Consider the following 19,986-nt stretch of genomic DNA (forward strand, 5'->3'; position numbering starts at 1 on the left):
GGTTTTTGTGTGTGTGTGTTTTTATTTCTGGATGTAGATTGGTGTTCTATCATTTGTGTGTGACTTAAAAGCAGAAAAAAACCTGTTTGACAAGCACACAGGTCTCAGGTTTCCTCCTCCTCCTGCTGCCTGCAGGTACAGACCACACATCAACTCTGTAATTGAAAAGATGTTTGTTCACAAGGTGCTTCATGCTAAAGTATGAAATGCTGTTTTTGGACAAAAAAGAGAACAGTATGTGTGCCACACCTTTATAAATTTGTGTAGAGGGGGAGCTGTTCTCAAAACCTGAGAAATTGTGCATGAAGGAGACAAGTGAGGGAAGCCAACAGGATTTCTAAGACTGTTCTGATGAAGTTACAAGCATCAGTGGCTGTGACTGGAAATGTGTGGAGCACTTTTTGTCTCTTGCTTCATCACTCAGCTGTAATGGACCATGTTTTGACTCTCATTCTGTTTTGCCGTTTTGGTCACTATGAGTTATTGTATTTTTTCAGCATACAAGTTGTACCGGTCAAAAAATGCCCATTGAAGAGGTAAAATACATTAAAGTTCAATATTTTCTTCTATTATCCGGTCTTTAATTTGGTATGTTTTTGCATTGTTGTAGTTTATTTCTGTTATTTAGGGAATAACCCTGTTGTGTCTGATGGTTTGTGGACATTCATGCTGGTTATACGGTCGCAAATAGAGCTTTACGGGCGATGCGTTAGCAGAGCGAGTAAAAAGGAGTTTTACGGCGACGCGTTAAAACAGCTATTTGCGACAGTATAAAACCGTATAACCAGCACGAACATCCGCAAATCATCAGACACAACGGGGTTATTTCCATTCTAAATCCATTCCATTGTTTGCACCGTTTATTTATCTGTAGGTAATTCGGTCTGTGAGGCTTACCGTCAAGCTGAGGCAGCGTCGCTCCAACAGCGGTCAGGGCGCGGAGTAATCCATCAAACGTGAAAATCCATCAAATCTGAAACAGTAATTCTGTATCAGAATCCACATCAATACTATTGTATGGTAGCTTAAATTCACCCATTTAGGCGGCGGCGGCGGTACACGACTTTCTTTCGCTCTCAGGTAACAGCGCTAGCAGCTCGCACAGCCAGAATTCTGAGTTTATTGTGCAACACAGTATAAACATACAGTGGTGAATGTATCATACACTGATAACACAATAAAGCATACAGTCTACCTGACCTGTGTGCATGTCGTACACAGCACGTACATTTTAATTCCAAACACGCGTTTTACCTCGTACACAACATACACTGGCCCATTTGGATTCTAATTAAAGTGCACCCAAACCTGACCTGAGTACCGTGTACTGCAAAAATAAGGGCTCCAGTGAGCAGGTTGTGATTATGAAAGCGCATGTATGCTTTCAACCTAAGGGCCCCTTTGAACAGAGACATCCTGGATGAAAACCTGCTCCAGAGCGCTCTTGACCTCAGACTGGGGCGACGTTTTGTTTTTCAGCAGGACAGTGACCCTAAGCACACAGACAAGATATCAAAGGAGTGGCTTCAGGACAACTCTGTGTGAATGTCCTTGAGTGGCCCAGACCTGAATCCGACTGAACATCTCTGGAGAGATCTGAAAATGGCTGTGAACCGACGCTCGCCATCCAACCTGACGGAGCTTGAGAGGTGTTGCAAACAGGAATGGGCAAAACTACCCAAAGATAGGTGCACCAAGCTTGTGACATCATATTCAAGAAGACCTGAGGCTGTAACTGCTGCCAAAGGTGCATCAACAAAGTATCGCGCAAAGGGTGTGAATAGGTACATGTGATTTCTTGCACTGTAAAATCAAAGGGTTGCCTTAGAATTTCAAGTTAAGTGAACGAAAATAAGTTATCTAGGTTAGATATTCCTTGTTGGGTAAACACCTGCATTAGTTTGGGTTGATTTATCTTTCATAATTGATTTAACTCATTCAGGTAGTTGTTTGAATCTGAAATGGTCAGTTTTATAAACCTTTTGTTTCAGTTAAGTTGACTTGGATTTGTTACTTGATTTAACTATTTAGGGTAGTTGTCTGAACTAGCAAATCGGTTTCATTTGAATTAAAACTGTAAGTTGTGTAAACCTTTTGTGTCAGTTGACTTGGATTTATTAATTGATTGACCTGCTTGGTTGTGATTTGAATTTGCACACACACACACACTTAAATGAAATCGATTAATTTCACCGAATGAAAGTTTTACCTCCGAAGAAACATGCGGTCGACAATGCCCTCCAACTTGCGTCCAAAATGGAGGAAGGGAGGAAAGGAGCCCATGTTCACCCGCCCGCAGCTGCATTCCCACAATGCATTTCAAGAAAAGCATGATGACGCAGGTGTTTTTATCCCCAAAGTCAAGTTGACTTTCATTTCTAATTCAGTTGGGCCTGGATTTTCAAATTAGCATTTATTTTGTAGTTGAAACGTTTTTAACTAATAATTTCATGTTATTATAACAACCCCAGTAATCATGTGTCTTAATGACATAGAATAATATGTAAAGATAACAAACAGACAAAATCACAATTTAAAGCGTAGTTTTTTTATTATTATTTTTAATAAATTTGCAAAAACAAACAAACAAACAAAAAAAAACTTTTTCCATGTTGTCTTTATGGGGTGTTGTGAGTACAGTTTTGAGGGAAATATGAATTTACTCCATTTTGGAATAAGGCTGTCACATAAAATGTGGAAAAAGTGAAGCGCTGTGAATACTTTCTGGATGCACAGGAAACTACTGTTCCATGTACGTTCTTCTTTTCTTTTGAAATGCTTTGTTCAAAAATTTATGAATTTGTTCTTTTTTCATAAATTGACATGTTTGTTTCTTATAATGCATGACTGTAATATACAAAATAACTAAATATGCACACTGCTTTTTTATTTTGTTGCCTGTACGTAATTTGTGTCTCCTGAACCTGAAACTGAATTTGATCCTTATTTCACCTCTTTTGAGCCTTTCTCCTGGGCATACAACAGGTTCTGAGTATCAAATCTTCGTATTGTTATGAGGTCGTGTTTTGTTAGTTTGTTTTCCTGACAGTTTTGTTGCCAGGTTCTGGAGTCATGGATTTTGGACTATTGGACCCTGATCCCTATCTGACCCCACAGTATCTCCAAGTCAGAGTTATGACATAGAGTTGTTTGGAGTTTGTTGCTGTCACAAAGTTCATGGTTATTTTCCAGTAAAGGTCACCTGTAACCTGAGTGTGTGGATTCTGACATATTTTATAGTTTTGTCAAAGGCGTGGAGATCCTGTGCCCTGATTGGTCAGATGTTAGACTGGCAGTCAGGTGGGTGTTGTCGTGCAGCAGGTGTGGGATTGTATTGAGGGAGGGACCGAGATCTGGAGCTGATTGGACAAGGTTTTAAAACTCCTCAACTGTACTTTACCTCCACAGCTGCTACAGGATTGAACTCCAGGTAGGAAAAAAGTCATCATGTTATTTTTAAAGTACTTTGTGGTTAACTTTGTCATGAGATTTTACTGTGCTGCATGATTAAGTGGGTGTTCAGAAGTGCTTATGAGGGTACTTCAAAAGGTTCTCGCCCTCATCTGGAAACAGAATATGGAGGCTGAAGATGTGACCTTCTTCTATGAAATGATAGAAAAGCTTGAACATCAGTGGACCATGTGCACTGAAGTTAAAGGAGACTATGCTGAAAACTAATGCAAGAACAATCTTTATCCTGTGACGTGTTCTGGGCGAGGTCGAGAACTTTTGAAGTACAGTCAATATTTATTTTTCTGCATGCACCGATAATATATCATTTGTCTTGCAGCTAAAACAATGGACCACGAGTATTTCAGGTCTTATGTAAGTGCACATTCTTCTTGCTTTCTGTCCTTTATCACAGCTTTTAACAAAACCCTGCATGCATGGTTGATATTATTACAGCATCTATAGATATGTGCATGGTAATAATAATAACAACTTAATGACAGACTAACGCTAAGCACCCATTAAGCACGACACTGAATGGATCACTCCTAAGAAAAAGTTGGAACAGATGTAGTTTAAGACTTGATTTAAAAGCCTCTATAGTATCTGAGTCTCTTATCTCAGCTGGAAAACTGTTCCATAGAACAGATGCATGATTTGAAAAGGTTCTGAAAACCTGGTTTTAAAAAAGATCCTTGGGACTCTCAGTAATCCTGTATTCGGAGCGCAGAGCACAGGACGGCACATAGGGTTTAACTGAATCTACCAGCGGAGAGGGTGGTAAACCTTGTAAATGTTATATTAACACTTAATAACACTTAATAACTTATTAACACTTAAAACTTTAAAATCTGATGCACTGTGATGTTTGAAATTTAACATAGCTTGATGATTACTCATGCACATAATTTGTAAGATTTCTGACAAGTTTTCATGTCTTCCTACATGGTCCACTTCATTCCTGACTTTGTAATGATCATATTTTCATCTTTACAGACAGGCTCTCTTTTTGTCTCTCTTTTTGCGTATCAAATAGGAAATGTGTTGGGGCACCCTTGGAACGGTGCGACCGTTCTCAAATTTCCATCCTGTGAATGATGTTGAGCAGATCCAGACTGCGCTCAATAAGAAAGGTACTCATGGTGTCACAGTAAAAACTGGTTTGAGGGAGGAGAAACAGTCCAATGCAGCATAAAGCTTTGCTACCGCTGCCAAAGAGTGAATGTTTCCCGTGCTGTTTGTCTGTCTGTTAGGAGGATTACAAAAAAACTACAAAATCAGTTTTACTGTAACTTGCTGAAAGGCTCAGGATTGGGCCAAGGAAGAAACCACTGACCTTTTGACTGTTTCTCAGTGCTTGATCCAGCACACAGGTGCCTGGGTGTTGAGGACCCCAGTAGTTGGAGAAATACCCATATCTACTCCATCACTTATAGATCTAGAGGGTGAATATCAACAATGTCTCTTGTAGACGTAGAGGGTGAATATTGACATGGTGAATATTGACATTATCAATCAACCAACCAACTTTATTAATCCCACAAGAGGCAATTAAGTTCGAGCAGCCTGTAAAAACCACAATAACATATAACAGCATATAAGAACAATAAAACAAATAAAAACAGATAAAAACAGACTTTAAGAATGAGTTAAAATGGGTAGCCTGAATAAATAAATAAATAAAAACACGCCAGACTTACAGAGCATTTAAAAGTTGAATCGCCGAAGGGATAAACGTCTTTAAAAAATGTTTGGTTCTACAAACTGGTGAAGCATCCTGAAGGCAGCAGAGAAAACTCTCCTGAAAGAACATGACCTGAAAATGACAAGATGCTTTCAGCCTTCCAGAGGATCTGTTGATTACAGAAAGAGTTTAAATCTCTTTGTTTTATATCATATCATATCTCTTGTAGATGTAGAGTACTCGTATCTACTCCATCACTTGTCGATGTAGAGGGTGAATATTGACATTGTCTCTTGTAGATGTAGAGGGTGACTATTGACATTGTCTCTTGTAGATGTAGAGTGTGACTATCTACAATATCTGTTGTAGAGCTAGAGTACTCATAGCTACTCCATCACTTGTGGATGTAGAGAGTGAATATCTACATTATCTATTGTAGATTTAGTAGGTGAATATCAACATTATCTCTTGTAGATGTAGAATGCGAATATCTATAATATCTCTTGTAGATGTAGAGGGTGAATATCAACATTATCTCTTGCAGATGCTGAGTTTGAATATCTAGCCCATCACTTGCAGATGTAGAGGGTGAATATTGACATGGTCTCTTGCAGATGTAGAGGGTGAATTCTGACATTGTCTCTTGTAGATGTAGAGTGTGAATATCTACAATATCGCTTGTAGATCTAGAGTACTCATATCTACTCCATCATTTGTAGAAGCAGAGGGTGAATATCTACATTATGTCTTGTAAATGTAGAGTGTGAATATCAACATTGTTTCTTGTAGATGGAGAGTGTGAATATCTACTTTGTGTACTGAGACATTGAAAATGTTGAAAAATGTGCTGTCTCACAATGTTAAGACAGTGAAGAAAATATTTGGTATCCACCCCTTAATCTGATTCATTCAAATAGTTCGTGGTTTCTTCTTGGGCCCATACCCCACCCTTTCACTAAAACTGGTGTAGTAGTTTTTGTGTCATCATGCTAAAAGTTGTCTGTCGTCGTTCCACTGATATGTAGGTAGTGTGGGCTGAGAAATGTGACCACTCTCCAGCTGTGTCAGTGTAAAGTGCAGATGTTTCTTGCTTAGATACACTGACCCTACTGAGAATTTTAACCAATCGGAGCAATGCTCAGAGGCAGGCCATCGCCATAACCTACCAGACGTCAACACAAAAGGTAAAGCAACAGATGAGCTGAATATAGGCAACTTTCAGGATAAAACAAACAATGCTCAACCCCACATGGTCACATACATAAAAATCTCACCTGAAATAATTCATGTATTCTCGCTACAATACTGTGTGTCAGTTTGTTCCTCTGAAACTTCTGTTTGCTGATCAAATAATATTTAAATCTGTCTCGCGGAGCGTGAGCTCACCTTTGTTTAGAGAGGGAGTGGAGCTCTTTCTTACTATGAGCGTGCTTCTTCTGGCTCTGTGATGTCTCAGAATCTGGTAGCTAGCATGAAGAAAGTTCTGTCTGGAGATCTGGAATCGCTGCTGGTGGAGCTGCTGATGCCTCCGGTGCAGTACGAAGCTTACAGGCTGCAGCAGGCCATGGAGGTGTGTGTGTGTGTGTGTGTGTGTGTGTGTGTGTGTGTGTGTGTGTGTGTGTGTGTGTGTGTGTGTGTGTGTGTGTGTGTGTGTGTGTGTGTGTGTGTGTGTGTGTGTGTGTGTGTGTGTGTGTGTGCATGCACCAGCTTTTCCTGGGCTGTTTGTAAGGATCCGCTCATTATATTGTAGTTTACAGTACTGTATGTGTGTGTGTGTGTGTGTGTGTGTGTGTGTGTGTGTGTGTGTGTGTGTGTGTGTGTGTGTGTGTGTGTGTGTGTGTGTGTGTGTGTGTGTGTAGGGTTTAGGCACGGATGAGGAAACTCTGCTGGAGATCCTGTGCACCCGATCAGGGAATCAGCTTCGAGAAATCGCCGCTGTCTACAAAGAGTGTAAGTTATGACAACTTCTGCCTACAAACATTTTCATTTCCAGCTTGTCCAAAATTGTTTTCTTTTCTATTTCCTCTCCCTCCCTCCTCCACCCCCCACCCCCTTCAGGCTACAAGAAGGACCTGGAGAAAGAGTTGAAAGCGGAAACAAGCGGAGACTTTGCTAAGCTTGTTGTGGCTTTGCTCAATGTACTTCTGAATGTTTATTTTCTTTACCCTCGCGGCCTGACGTCATAGCGTAGGTTTTAACGCTGGCTTTAAGATTGGAGCAGGCGGCGTCGCAGGTTTGCGTTGCTCACATACCAACTGAGCAAAATCACAAAATCCACTAAATCAACACCCCCCCCCCCCCCCCCAAAAAAAAACAAAAAAAAAAAACGATGCATAGCAGTGTAACACCTGCACCTTGCGTGTTTGAGCCATACAAATAATTTATTTTTGATTCACTGACATCACAGTGACATCACACTACACTATGTCTCTGTGTGGCCTTGACATCTCATCAGGTTTAGCTGAAAGTGAACCACTTTGGCCTTGGCTATCACACAACCCTTCCATCATAAGTTAAATTAAACCTTTATAACCTTGAATTGGACCTTTTAATGTCACCCAAGGTCATGTGATCAACAGAAATGCAATTATATGACTTGATGTTAGTATTTAATAGTTACCATAAGTGTAAATTTAACCAAGTATCTCTCACATATAAGCAATGGCCCCAAATTTTGGCTTTAATGGCGAGTGACCTTAACTTTAACCAATAATTCTGAAAATCAAATCTCTTTGTCCTTGGCTGACCCTTGGTTATTTCACCAAGATTGGTCCAAAGGGTATCAAACCTATTCGAGTTATATTTGTTCACATGACCAAAAACAATGCACCGTCATGCACGGCCGCACAGGGGCGCAAATATATGTAGCACAAAATGTCTGTGTGCTGCAGGGGAAGTAATGTTGTATATCCGGAACTGACGATGACTTGTAGTTAATAAACCCTCCGTGATATCACGGAATTTGACCACTTACGGGCACCGCCATTTAATATATACACAACATAACTTCACACGGATGAATGGTGTACGGTTTTGTTTTCGGCTGCAATCACTGAAGCGGTTGCGAAAATTTTGTTTTTTTTCGGTTTCCGGTGGAGAAGAAAAGGTGAGGACGTAGGAGACGTCGTGTCGGTAAGTGTTAGCCTACACAGCTAATCAAAGAAGCTCCATTCTCTTGCCTCCAAAAACCGCCTCAACACGTTTGAGATCCGAATCATAAACAAAGCATCGTCACTTTTTCTTTGCATTTTCACTTTGTTTGCGTGTAATTTACCCAAAAAGCCATCGAAAATGCTGTGGTTTGTCCCCCGAAGTAGAGAAATTACATCATATGCGTCGCATTTTACCTCTTTAGCGCCCACCTTCAAATGAGACTGCGCTGCCCAATTATGGTGTCAAAGGATTCGCAAGAGTTTCTATAATCTCTAACAGAAAATGGCAACGGCCAAAACAACACTATCCACCCACTAATTACTTGTCAGTGATCACTGAGGACAGAGAGCAGATTCTGAACTTAAATTACCCAAAGAGCCCAACTCATAGTTGAGTTGTTTGCTTTGTTTTTTGTCTTTTTTGGGGGTGGGGGGGCACTGTTGCACATTTTCCATGAAAATGACCGGAAATGCTTGTTTTGACCTTTGATCCCAATTAAATTATGCACGTCTTGGGTGCTCATGCAGGAGGTGCACAGCACTTCCAGGGAAAAACAACAAGCCAAACGAGTCAAAGTTACATTCCTATTCCAAAAAAGAAAAAATATGATGCAATAAAGTTTCTACAGAGATTAAATGATCATTAAACATAAAAGACTTAACTAAATGGTGCATTTGTTTCATATCATTAGTTGCTTATTTTGGGGGGATGTTGTATTTTACGTTTTCTTGTTACAGACCTACAGTACCAATTAAAAATCTGTTTATGCAGCCAGCGTTTATTAAATACCATTTTATTTTTACCCAAGGCCAAAATATGGCCATCCGCTATTGCGAAGGCTTTGCGTCTGTAAGTCTGTCTGTCTGTGTTCTGTATAACTCCAGTCCTACTACTGCCAGAGTCTTCAAATTCACAGGGAAAATTCTTGGGACACACCTTGGACAAGTTCAAAGATGGCTAACCTTAACCTATTCCAAGGGGTCAAAAGGTCACATTCTGTTTCCTTTTTTTATGCTCGTACGGCTGGGTATTTTAACATTGCATTAAATTTTAAGCATTATATTTAAAACTACTGAAAATTGCTGGAAAAAAACTGAAAACAAGTATAAATCAAATAAAAATAAGAAGCTGAAAAAAGATGAAATCATCTAATCTGCGAAAACAAAGACAAAATACAAAACAAACAAAAAAACAGCACTGGCTGTGAACTTGAGTGACTGGAACTCATCCTTCTTGGTAGCTTGTCTGCATTTGTTTAATTTTTTTCTCTGCAACTTTCCAGCATTTTATGTCTTCCAGAAAGCACTCCTGATTCATGCAAATGAGTTTTGAAATACACAAAGCTGCCAATATTAATATATTTTTGCTTTTTTTTTTTTTTTTTGCTCACTAGCCTCACTTTTCTCAGGAAGCCCACACTTTTATTTGATTCAACTAAATGTTTTGAATGGCCTCCCTTCAAAGGATGATCAGTGGAAACAGGATGCATGTGACATCAATTTTGAGCTTCATGATAAAGGCTGTGAATACTTATGTACATGTGATTTCTTAGGGTTTTTGTTGTTGTTTTTAATTATTTTTCATAAATTTGCAAAAATCTCAAAAACAATTTTACATTGTCATTATGGGGTATTGTGTGTAGAATTTTGAGGAAAATATTGATTTCATCCATTTTAGAATAAGGCTGTAACATAACAAAATGTAAAACAAAAAAAGTGAAGCACCGTAAATACTTTCCAGATGCACTGTATATCTTGGCCTTGGCCTTACTTTCATTTTTTTTTTTTTTGTTCTTAAGCTTCGATTAGATTTTTTTTTTTTTTTACCCGATGCCAAAATATGGCCATCGGGTATTGTGAAGACTTTGCATCTGTCTGTCTGTGCTCAGTATAACTCCAGTCCTATTACTGCCAGAGTCTTCAAATTCACAGGGAGCATTCTTGGGACACAGACCTTGGACAAGTTCAAAGATGAATAACCTTGACTTATTTTAAGTGGCAAAAGGTCACATTCTTTCGACACACTCCTTCACTGATTACATGCTCATACGACCGAGGGTACTTTTACATTATGTGTTATATTATTAATCTATTCAACGTCCTCTCACTATTTTCCAGTAACAGATCAGAAAAGCTGTTTGATTTAACAGCATGGAAAAGAAAAAAAAACAATATGGTTTTGCAAGTTGTGAATAATTTATGTTGTCCAAAAATCTGTTTTGTTGCCATACTGGAAACATTTGCCTGCTTCTCTATTTAACCACGTTTTCACTCACGTTCTGTCCCAACAGAAAGAAAATGTCACCGGCACAGTGCAAAGAGATCTTGAGGTAAAGTGATGTGTTTTATTGGTTAACAATGACACAAATGGCATGTTTACTTTTACTATAATTTGCACTAATGAGGTGCAAATTATGCAATCCACTTACTGATCATCACGCTGATGTTTTTTATGTGAGTTTGCCATTTTTATCAAGCAAGCATATGTTTTCTAACACACTCGTGCATGTTTCCACCAGTCACTGTCTGCGTCTATAAACACCAAGAAAGCCGACACAGAGCCGTGGATCGACATTCTGACCTCGAGAAACTCAGCCCATCTCAACAAAGGTGACGTGCACATGTGAACCTGTGGTGTAAATCTGTGTGCACGTGAGTGTTGACTATGCGTCGGGTTTGCAGTGCTGTTGGAGCTGGAGCTGCAGAGCGGACAGGAGGTGGATCAGACTGTGCAGAAGCGATTCACAGGAGACATTCAACTGGGTTTGAGCATTTTAGGTAAATGTCTTTATTGATCGCTGTGTGATCAATATGCACACTTGCTGACGCTTGTCAATATGTGTGTTGTGACAGTGCAGTGCATTGAAAATCAAGATCGCTATTTGGCTAAAAGACTCGCTACCATGAAGGTGAGACATGTTGTCGGTTATCTGACCATAATCCAATTTTCCCATTGATCACTTGATTGATCAATGTTGCAACCGTTGCTGTAACAGCCGTTACTGTTGTAGGAATTATTATACAAGTAGGTGTGAATACAAACTAAATCAACCACTATTATAATAAATATTAATAATGTCACAAATGCTGCTTTCCATGAATATGTCTGTTTACAGATTAGTAATTGGATCACACAAACTTTATTAATAATTACTGCAATAGCGAGTGCCAATGCTTGGCTAACTCACTCACTATTGTAATAATGCTGATGCGCAACTAGCGAAGTTAAAGCTGCAGGGTGCAGCAGGCATGTTTATTAGCAGAAATGGAAATTAGCATTCCTAGCCATCTGTTAATTTGTGTATAAATTACCTGCAACAATGAATTCATACCTTTTTATAAGCATTAGAACAATCCTTTTATATTTGCACAGGAGAACACTCCATAATGAATGCAATAATGTAGTCTGCACCCTAGCCACTAGATGTCACTAAATCATACACATTGTAGCTTTAATTACATCCACCAAGGAAGTAATAAAATCATCCGTGTTTGTTTATTTGTCTGTCTGTCTGTCTGTTAGTACGATTATGTCAAAACTACTGCACAAATTTTGACAAAATGTTTGCCACAGATAGATATTAGGCCATGGAACACTCCATTGAATTTTGGAGGTGATCTGGATCCGGATCCAGATTCTGGATCAAGATTTCACTTTATATAGGCTTTGAAGGATTACGTCAAAATTACTTTACAGATTCTCACCAAATTTGCATCACAGATAGATATTTGGGCATAGAAGGCTCCATTGAATGTTGGAGGTGATCTGGATCCAGATCCAGATTCTGGATCAAGATTTCTCTTTATGCAGGCTTTGAAGGATTACATCAAAATTACTTTACAGATTCTCACCAAATTTGCATCACAGATAGATATTAGGCCATGGAAGGCTCCATTGAATGTTGGAAGTGATCTGGATCCGGATCCAGATTCTGAATCAAGATTTCACTTAATATAGGCTTTAAAGGATTACATCAAAATTACTTTACAGATTCTCACCAAATTTGCATCACAGATAGATATTAGGGCATAGAAGACTCCATTGAATTTTGGAGGTAATCTGCATCCGAATCCAGATTCTGGATCAAGATTTCACTTTATCTCAAATTAATTTCAATTTATTTCATTTATGTAGCACCGAAACACAACAAAGGTGCTTCAAGGCGCTATACACAAGTAAGGTCTAACCTTACCAACCCCTAGAGCAAGCACACAGGCGACAGTAGTAAGGAAAAACTCCCTCTGATGATTTGAGGAAGAAACCTCAAGCAGACCACACTCAAAGGGGTGACCCTCTGCTTGGGCCATGCTACCAACACAATTGACAATACAAATATAGAGGAAATTTTGGGAGTCCATGCTGGTGTCCAGGATGGGAGGCCTGCAGAAGAAGACACCACTCCCACTTCTGGATGGAGCCACACCTCAAACAAAGAGAGGGGAAAAAAAACAGAATCAGATGGCAGAAAGACAACAAATATGGTATAATTTGTCAGCATTAAGCAACAAGAAAAGCAGAAGAAATACTAAGGTGATCGCCAGATACTACCCCTAAGCTTCACTAACAGACCCAGACTTTAGATAAAGTTGAGGCTGCGATCTGCTCTGTTTACTAATAAAATGAATTTAAAAGGGTAAAAAGCATAGTAACATACTATGCCAGTATGCTAGCCACACGAAAGGGAAAATAAGTGCATCTTAAATAGACTTTATGTAGGCTGTGAAGGATTATGTAAAAAAAAAAAAAAAAAAAAAAAAAAACTACTTCACAGATTTTCACCAAATTTACAATACATATAGATATTGGGACATGGAAGACTCCACTGAATTTTGGAGGTGACCCGGATCCAGATTGGCAGATGCCAGAAATCTCTGATTGCTCTTGTTTTCCCGTGCATTTCCACCTAATAGTGTAATAATTATTAAGGAAGTTAGTTACAGCAATAACATTTATTTTATCAGTGGTTGTGCATTCATGCCCACTATTGGAATAGTTTATTACAACAGGGGTTGCAAAAATCAGTTATTTTTTTCTGAAGATCATTTATTATTAACCCAGCTATTTAGTCATTAATTTCTTTGCCTTTTATGCAAGAATGCTGACCAATTTTGGTAAATGTTTAGCTGACCTTTTCAAAAAATAAACATATGAACTAATCACATTGGTTATGTTTTGCATATTACAAACCCATTGATTTTCTTTATCCTCTCGTGTTTCTGTTTGTGTATTTGCTTGCAACAAGCTTTGATTACCACCATAATCCTGATTTGCTGAGCGCATTTCTTTTTGCATGTTTGAAGTGTGTGTGAAGTGTTTTACCCTTTGTGACAAACCTTTAACAGAGCATGTACCATCTCGGGCAGGTTGAGATGAAACTGTCTTTTGGAATTCTCTTTCAGGCAGAAATAGTGCGGAGGATCATGGTGTCACACTGCGAAAAAGACCTGCTGTGTATCCGAGCCGCCTTCATTAAATTAACGGGCACCTCCCTGTACACGACCCTGCAGGTCGGTCCCACACCAGGAAACACACGTATCAACATGTGCATTTATATATGCATGTAAATCTTGTAACGTTCCGTAACTATTGTTCATAATGCACAAGTTATTGATTGGACTGATCACACTTTGTGTTTCCAACAGAAACGGTTCAAGGGAGACTATCTGCAAGCTCTGCTGGGCCTCTGTCGATCTGAAGACTAAAAAACATAGTTTTGCTGTTTTTATTTTTATTTTAATGCATTCATATATGTAAAATAAGCATACAAATACACTGAAATCACAATAAACTGTATGCTTGGTAATTATACTTCTGTCTCTGTGTAGGCTCTCTACACTTCTGTCATACTTTTGCTTCTTTTCTGCGATGCATCAGGTCTCGAACCCATTTTTTAAACATGGCAACTCCATTTTCAGAGATCATAAGTATATTTTCCAGAAAACAAGTCACACCTCTTAAAAAACTGTCTCTGAGGAAAAACCAAAGTAGCACCAGATTATGTTATGCGTTTTTTTCTGTATTATCAGCTCATTTATTTTGGATTTTTGTTATAGTCTACATTTTATTGTTGCCATATATTTATATATAAAAAGTAATTGTAATGTTGTTTATGTCGTTTCAGCCGCAAACGTTTTTTGCTCGGGGTCGCCACCGCGGATTCATCCAGATCCGCATTGGTATTTGACGCATTTTATGCCGGATGTCCTTCCTGATGCAACTTCAGTTTTACCTGGAGAAACAGATCATTTTGTTTCTCATGATCTGAGAGTCCTTCAGGTGCCTTTGGGCAAACTCCGGGTGCCTTTTACTAAGGAGTGGCTTCCGTCTGGTCACTCTACCATGCAGGCCTGCTGCAGTGTATATATATATATATATATATATATATATATATATATATACACACACAGTCGCGTTCAGAATAATAGTAGTGCTATGTGACTAAAAAGATTAATCCAGGTTTTGAGTATATTTCTTATTGTTACATGGGAAACAAGGTACCAGTAGATTCTCACAAATCCAACAAGACCAAGCATTCATGATATGCACACTCTTAAGGCTATGAAATTGGGCTATTAGTAAAAAAAAAAAGTAGAAAAGGGGGTGTTCACAATAATACTAGTGTGGCATTCATTCAGTGACTTCGTCAATTTTGTGGAACAAATAGGTGTAAATCAGGTGTCCCCTATGTAAGGATGAAGCCAGTACCTGTTGAACATGCTTTTCTCTTTGAAAGCCTGAGGAAAATGGGGCGTTCTACAATGATCTCCAATGCTTTAAAATGGACAAAAAAATCAGAGACGCGTGGAAGAAAACGGAAAACATCCATCAAAATGGATAGAAGAATAACCAGAAAGGCTCACCCATTGATCAGCTCCAGGATGATCAAAGACAGTCTGAAGTTACCTGTAAGTGCTGTGACAGTTAGAAGACGCCTGTGTGAAGCTAATTTATTTGCAAGAATCCCCCGCAAAATCCTTTTGTTAAATAAAAAGCATGTGCAGTAGAGGTTACAATTTGCCAAAGAACACATCAACTGGCCTAAAGAGAAATGGAGGAATATTTTGTGGACTGATGAGAGTAAAATTGTTCTTTTTTGGTCCAAGGGCTGCAGACAGTTTGTGAGACGACCCCCAAACTCTGAATTTAAGCCACAGTTCACAGTGAAGATAGTGAAGCATGATGGTGCAAGCATCATGATATGGGCATGTTTCTCCTACTATGGTGTTGGGCCTATATATCACATACCAGGTATCATGAATCAGTTTGGATATGTCAAAATACTTGAAGAGGTCATGTTGCCTTATGCTGAAGAGGACATGCCCTTGAAATGGGTGTTTCAACAAGACAATGACCCCAAGCACACTAGTAAACGAGCAAAATCTTGCTTCCAAACCAACAGAATTAATGCCTCGCAGATGTGAAGAAATCATGAAAAACTGTGGTTATACAACTAAATACTAGTTTAGTGATTCACAGGATTGCTAAAAAAGCAGTTTGAACATAACAGTTTTGAGTTTGTAGCGTCAACAGCAGATGCTACTATTATTGTGAACACTCCATTTTCTACTTTATTTTTAATAATAGCCCAATTTCATAGCCTTAAGAGTGTGCATATCATGAATGCTTGGTCTTGTTGGATTTGTGAGAATCTACTGAATCTACTGGTACCTTGTTTCCCATCTAACAATAAGAAATATGCTCAAAACCTGGATTAATCTTTTTAGTCACATAGCACTACTATTATTCTGAACACTACTGTATATATATATATATATATATATATATACTGAAGCTCTGACAGAGTGACCATCAGGTGCTTGGTCACCTCCCTGACTAAGGCCTTTCTCCCCTGATTGCCCAGTTTAGATGGGTGGCCAGCTCTAGGAAGAGTCCTGCTGGATCTGAACTTCTTCCATTTATGAATGATGGAGGCCACTGTGCTCATTGGGACCTTCAAAGCAGCAGAAATGTTTCTGTACCCTTCCCCAGATTTGTGCCTCGAGACGATCCTCTGTCAGAGGTCTACAGACAATTCCTTATCAATTATTAAGAAAAACAAACAGTAAGATCTCATATTTTAAGTCACAACAGAGGCACATTGATTTTGAATCATATTTCACAAGACTTCAAGAATTTTTACTTTATTTTTTATAATCTGGAAATACTATTCAGTGACACACTAGCCTAAAACATGTTATACCAAACCATGATTTCTGTGTATCACCAAACCTGTATTTCTTGACTGATTTCCTCCACCATGAACCTGTGACTGACAGTACATTATACTACTATCATATTAATAATACTATGATCATATTAATATTCTGTTGGTGGCTCTGTGTTGATGTTTTTGTTTCTTTAGTTTATTTTCTCTTCTTGGTCCTTTAACATTAATTTTACAGTATAACACAATATAATATTACTTGGAGCGATAACCAAAATAAATAAATATACCCCATTTTGGGGGGGAGTGGGATAACTAACTTTTTAGAATACTATTTATTTTCAGAACACATTAAAAAATATGGAAATATCATCAATTGAACTGGTTTTCTGAACATACAGTACTGTGTATAAAATGTTATGAAAAAAAAAATGTTGAAAATAACAATAAAAAGCCTGTGGCTGGCAGGTTGAGCCAAATAATTTACATTGATCTCGCTATGCTACTTAGACAAAAGTTTCTGCAGCATTGTTTTTATTTAATTTTTATTTTCTGTTGTTTTGTAAAGTTTGCATTTGGATATTTCAAATGTGGTCATTTTCTGACAAATTAATAAAGAAAAAAAGACCAAAACCCATATTCATAAAGAACACCAGGGTGCTTAATTTAGTAAATATCTTTGCACACAACAGTCACATATTTTATACAAAAATAATAAGCACAGATTCGAATAATATTCAAACAAGTCCAGCTGAAAGTATTATATATTTTCTACATTTCCACATTTTCCTTCTCATCTGTTTCATCTGCTGGCTGACAGTGTGTCACTGTGGTCTTCCTAATTAGTCCTTCACCTTACAAATTTATCATTTATTTATATGATGATTTATTTATTGTAGTAGGCCACAGAGAATGCATTTAATGTAAAGTTTTAAAGAAGCTGAAGAAAAACTGATCCAAACAGCAGGCTGACAGAGGCAAGGGCATGGGCATGTCCACTCGTCATCACCGTGGGCATTGAGGTCACCGTGGGCACCGGGGTCACTGTGGTCACCATGGTGTATAGGGGTGTGGTCATGGTGTTGCCGCTGCCAAGTGTGGTTAAGTTTGTGTTATTGCTGGAGTTGGTGGCCCCCATGGTTAGATTGGGGTAGGTTCCTTGAAGTTTGTCTGGTTGGTGCTTGATGATACAAGATTCAAATATAACATGGCAGGATATTAGATTTCAGTCTTTATTACCATTCCAACTATGTAAAACATGAAAGAATGAAATTGCATACTCAGGTCTTAGAGGTCCTAATGATAATTAATAATAAAAAAGTGTAGGTGTGATTTCTTAATAATTATATATATATATATATATATAATTATATATATATATATATATGTATGTATGCAAAAATTTCAAAAAACTTTTTTCATATTGTCATTATGGGGTGCTGTGAGTACAATTTTACTCCATTTTGTAATAAGGCTATAAAATAACAAAATGTGGAAAAAGTGAAGCGCAGTGAATACTTTAAAGATGCACTGTACCCACAGATAGAAAATAAGCATAAAGTAAACAATGTCAGCATCAGGACCCTGAGCAATCCCCAACAAGTATAAATCTAATAAATATCATCACGGAAGGTCCTACAAAATGGCCAAGAAACCATTACCCAATAAAACCATATAAGTGCATAGAAAAATCCAATAAAAATACATGTTTAAGAGGAAATACTTCAATGCCGCTTACAGTCAAAGAATCTACAAAGTAAAATGGCACTCAGAATAAAATTAAACTGCTGTGAGTTAACAAGTCCTCCAGCAAAAAAGACAAATCAAGTCACTGGATTTATTACCTGATATCAAGCTGTACAAATCTATGTTCAAATCTGTGTTAATTAATTTGTTCTTGTTTGTTTGATTTCTCCTTAGCTATTTTTTGTTATTTGCAGTGATAAAGAGTTTTACCTCTGCAGAGACAAGTCCCAGCAAAGCCAAGGCAACAATCTTCACCGCAAAGTTTTTCATGATGTCTACAGGATGATGTTTCTGTCTGCAAATGTGGTCACCGCTGCCAGCAACTCAGGTTGGTTTCTCAGTTCTGGCCTGATGGTGCACCTGTGTGTCCTTGTGCATGTCTTTGTTTTGCATGGTGCATTTTTAATAAGTGCTGCTGTTTTAAGAAGTTGTTCCTTGAATTGATCCCTTTTTTGCATTAAAGAAATGTGGACACAGACTCCACCCCTTTAATGGACCAGAAACACAAAACAGTGAGCCAAATGAAAATCAGCCAGACAGGGATATTTTGTTATGTTACAGCCTTATTCCAAAATGGATGAAATTCATTTTTTTTCCTCAACCATCTTCTCACAACACCCCATAATGACAACATAAAAGGGTTTTTTTTTTTGCTAATTCCTAATAATTAATTTCTAATTGCTAATAAGAAATCACATGTACATAATTATTCACAGCCTTTACCAAAAAGCTAAGAATTGAGTTAATGTGGATACTGTTTCTATTGATCATCCTTTTTGTTTTTTGTTGTTGTTTTTTAAAATTGAGCTCAGGTGCATCTGTTTCCACTGATCATCCTTGAGATGTTTCTGGAGCTTAATTGGAGTCCACCTGGGGTAAATTCAGCTGATTGGACATCATTTGGGAAGACACACACCTGTCTACATATAAGGTCCCACAGTTGACAGTACATGTCAGAGCACAAACCAAGCATGAAGTCAAAGGAATTGTCTGTAGACCTCCAAGACAGGATTGTGTCGAGGCACAAATCTGGGGAAGGGTACAGAAACATTTCTGCTGCTTTGAAGGTCCCAATGAACCATCATCTGTAAATGGAAGAAGTTCAGATCCACCAGGACTCTTTATAGAGCTGGCTGCCCGTCTAAACTGAGCGATCGGGGGGAGAAGGGCCTTAGTCAGGGAGGGGACCAAGAACTTGATGGTTCCCTCCAACATTCTTGTAAAATGCAACAAAGTTTTGTCATTATATACTACTAGCTAGCCACTGTTATTCTGTTGTTTTATTCAGATAAATATTCTGATTAAATACAACAACAAATGAGTGTACATTACAAGCTAGTGAGCCATATTTATTGTGTTTTTATTCCATTATAACATTCCAGTAAAATATAGTAAAGATTTGGATGTTGCTATACATTACTAGCTGGATAGCTGCATTTATTTTGCACTTTCATTCAGTTATCAGATAACATTCCAGTCAAATGCAGCAGAGGACGAGTATGGATTACAAGATAGTTAGCCACATAAATTTGGATGGGATGGACAGCGCCCTTAGCAATTACTTATACCGCCTATAGAGTGGGTCGGTGTCACAGACCGAACAGTCCCCCCCAAAAATTGGTCCGCCCTGCCTAAAGTGTGCATATGTCATTTCGTAGCTCAGCCGCTCGTCTGAGACAGAGTCTCTTCACCCAAAGCGATCAAATGGATTAATGGGATTATTACCATCAGATGACAAGGTAAAACCTCTTAAATCATTCAGAAATGAGGAGATATTCAGTGATACTTT

General features: G+C 38.3%; 1 protein-coding gene and 1 long non-coding RNA gene across 3 annotated transcripts; one reads left to right on the forward strand and one right to left on the reverse strand.

Moving 5' to 3' along the window:
• Nucleotides 1–52: 52 nt before the first annotated feature.
• Nucleotides 53–19,726, reverse strand: LOC117501918. The gene is made up of 4 exons (XR_004558127.1): nucleotides 19,646–19,726; nucleotides 12,276–12,280; nucleotides 7,243–7,246; nucleotides 53–63 (listed from the first exon to the last, which is right to left on the reverse strand). It is a non-coding gene; the product is annotated as an uncharacterized LOC117501918 (long non-coding RNA).
• On the forward strand, nucleotides 3,296–14,070 carry zgc:101785 (uncharacterized protein LOC450032 homolog). Of its 2 annotated transcripts, none has more exons than XM_034160882.1 (13): nucleotides 3,296–3,441; nucleotides 3,791–3,825; nucleotides 4,487–4,583; nucleotides 6,230–6,318; nucleotides 6,591–6,704; nucleotides 6,994–7,084; nucleotides 7,193–7,272; nucleotides 10,578–10,616; nucleotides 10,806–10,896; nucleotides 10,969–11,064; nucleotides 11,140–11,195; nucleotides 13,687–13,794; nucleotides 13,930–14,070. In XM_034160882.1, exons 2-13 carry the CDS (start codon nucleotides 3,799–3,801, stop codon nucleotides 13,987–13,989), a joined length of 948 nt encoding a protein of 315 aa, XP_034016773.1. In that variant the 5' UTR covers nucleotides 3,296–3,441; nucleotides 3,791–3,798; the 3' UTR covers nucleotides 13,990–14,070. The 2 variants fall into 2 exon arrangements, with proteins under 2 accessions (XP_034016773.1, XP_034016771.1); XM_034160880.1 differs by having other exon boundaries at nucleotides 3,296–3,430.
• Nucleotides 19,727–19,986: the final 260 nt, after the last annotated feature.

The sequence above is a fragment of the Thalassophryne amazonica genome, chromosome 20 (assembly GCF_902500255.1).
Source record: "Thalassophryne amazonica chromosome 20, fThaAma1.1, whole genome shotgun sequence".
In the NCBI taxonomy this organism is placed as follows: domain Eukaryota; kingdom Metazoa; phylum Chordata; class Actinopteri; order Batrachoidiformes; family Batrachoididae; genus Thalassophryne; species Thalassophryne amazonica.

Excerpts from the sequence above, each read along its gene's own strand:
- zgc:101785 (XM_034160882.1), top strand. The coding sequence starts at position 3,799 with ATGGACCACGAGTATTTCAGGTCTTAT. Across the intron at positions 6,705-6,993 it reads GGCTGCAGCAGGCCATGGAG|GGTTTAGGCACGGATGAGGA; the intron begins GTGTGTGTGTGT and ends GTGTGTGTGTAG. Across the intron at positions 7,085-7,192 it reads CGCCGCTGTCTACAAAGAGT|GCTACAAGAAGGACCTGGAG; the intron begins GTAAGTTATGAC and ends CACCCCCTTCAG.